This window comes from Morone saxatilis, unplaced genomic scaffold, assembly GCF_004916995.1.
Source record: "Morone saxatilis isolate NCDOM2014 unplaced genomic scaffold, NCSU_SB_2.0 Contig8, whole genome shotgun sequence".
NCBI classification, from domain to species: Eukaryota; Metazoa; Chordata; class Actinopteri; family Moronidae; genus Morone; species Morone saxatilis.
In genome coordinates, this window is record NW_023340257.1 from 11,717,896 (window position 1) to 11,719,532 (window position 1,637).

The window sequence follows — 1,637 nt, forward strand, 5'->3', positions numbered from 1 at the left end:
ACACACACACACACAGACAAGATTGAACGCTTGAGGGAGGAAAAACAGAACTCACAGTCAGGTGCTAAATGTGACTCACTCACCCACTCAGTGTGTCTGTGAGCAGTGCACATTGTTTGTGGTAAGTGGGTTAAGCAGCTAATGAGTGACCAAGCCGCGTCTGAAACACTATGACATTTACCGCACACGGTGGAGCACAGCAAAGGCACAATATATAATCCTCGGTTCTAAAATGTCCTGCTTCTGACTTTTACTGACCAGCATCATGTCAAGAGGGTACAGGTATACATGTTTTCTGCCCTCCACTGACAATGACACAAGGACAGATAACCTGGTTGTCCATCTTGTAGTCTCAGTACAGTCACTCTAGTCTGAGCCAGTTATTTAGATTATTGCAGTTGGCAGACTGTGCTTAACACGTTGGACTTCATCAGGAATTTGGCCAGCTTTTCTAATCTAGGAAACTGCATTTCAGTCCAACAGTGAGTTCAAATCAGTTCCTTGAATGCCCCACTTTGGGGTAAAGTGACAAATGTAGCTTGTCTTAGTCAACTAGCTGGGAAAGGAGAAAAACATCAACCAGTGAAAGGGTAGATTGTAGTCTGGCTACTTTATTGTCACTGACTGGAGAGGTGTGTGACAACCTAATATATACTGTGAATGGTGACAACATATTTGATATTTCAGACATTGAGCATGCTGAGTGCTTTCACATTTAAATGATAATGATTAAATACTCTCCTTTATAAGCCTATAAAGTGTATTTACATCAAGGGTCTCCCTTCTTTTTTATGTTCCTTTTAACTGACTCCATAGAAAAAGTCTGTTTTGTTGTCTTTCTGTCTGTCAGTCACTCTTAACAGGTCAGTACAAGAACGAACACTCAAAGGACCTAAAAATACAGAACGATCAATTCTTCATTCTTGGAATCTTAGTCATGGTCTGAGTAGTAAGCAAGCAGATTTACTGTACATGATGTGTGTATATGCCTGTGCACCCACACACACACACACCCACCCACCCACACACACACACTCCAGCCACAACTAAGCTTGCAACCCTCTATGAAATATGCACACAGCTGCTAGAAGAAAGCTTAAGAGTGACAGAGTATTGTGAGGCAAAAGGACCAGTCTCCAACAAATGAATGAGGTCAGCATGATGGGTTAAAAAGGACAGCTTAGTCATAGTGGGTTGCTAAACCAACCACCTCAACTGCTATAAATCCTCCCTGCGTATGAAAGCCTTTCTTTCCCAAGGTATGTTGACCAACTCTAACTCTGAAGCAAACAATCAAAGCAACTTACATTGTTGAGCTCTCTCTGGTTTCCGTACAGAGGGTGGTACTTCCTGTATTTGCCCTGGCGGTATTTGTTGGTGATGAAGCGCCGCCTGTCTTCGCTGCAGCTAGAGGGTGTCAAAGCTTCACTTGGCGGGATGTTAGCTGCCCAGAAACTGTTTACCCGCTCGTTGCCTAGCAACAGGAACACCTGCATCCCAGGTAGGGTTTAGGAGAAGTTTCCACATTAAGAAGGGTAGGAAGCATGTGTGATGATATACAATGTTTATCATGCATATGTGTACTTTTTTTATTATTATTTTTATTGCATTAGATTGAATTAAGTTGCATTAAGTTG

At 42.3% G+C, this 1,637-nt stretch overlaps 1 protein-coding gene across 1 annotated transcript in view; it reads right to left on the bottom strand.

Moving 5' to 3' along the window:
- LOC118341567 (arf-GAP with Rho-GAP domain, ANK repeat and PH domain-containing protein 1-like) overlaps positions 1–1,637 on the bottom strand; it is a gene marked incomplete in the record, with an annotated part of 44,779 nt that overhangs the window by 19,446 nt on the left and 23,696 nt on the right. The window contains 1 exon segment of the mRNA XM_035679865.1: positions 1,308–1,490. Within this exon segment, the coding sequence (XP_035535758.1) occupies positions 1,308–1,490 (183 nt within the window).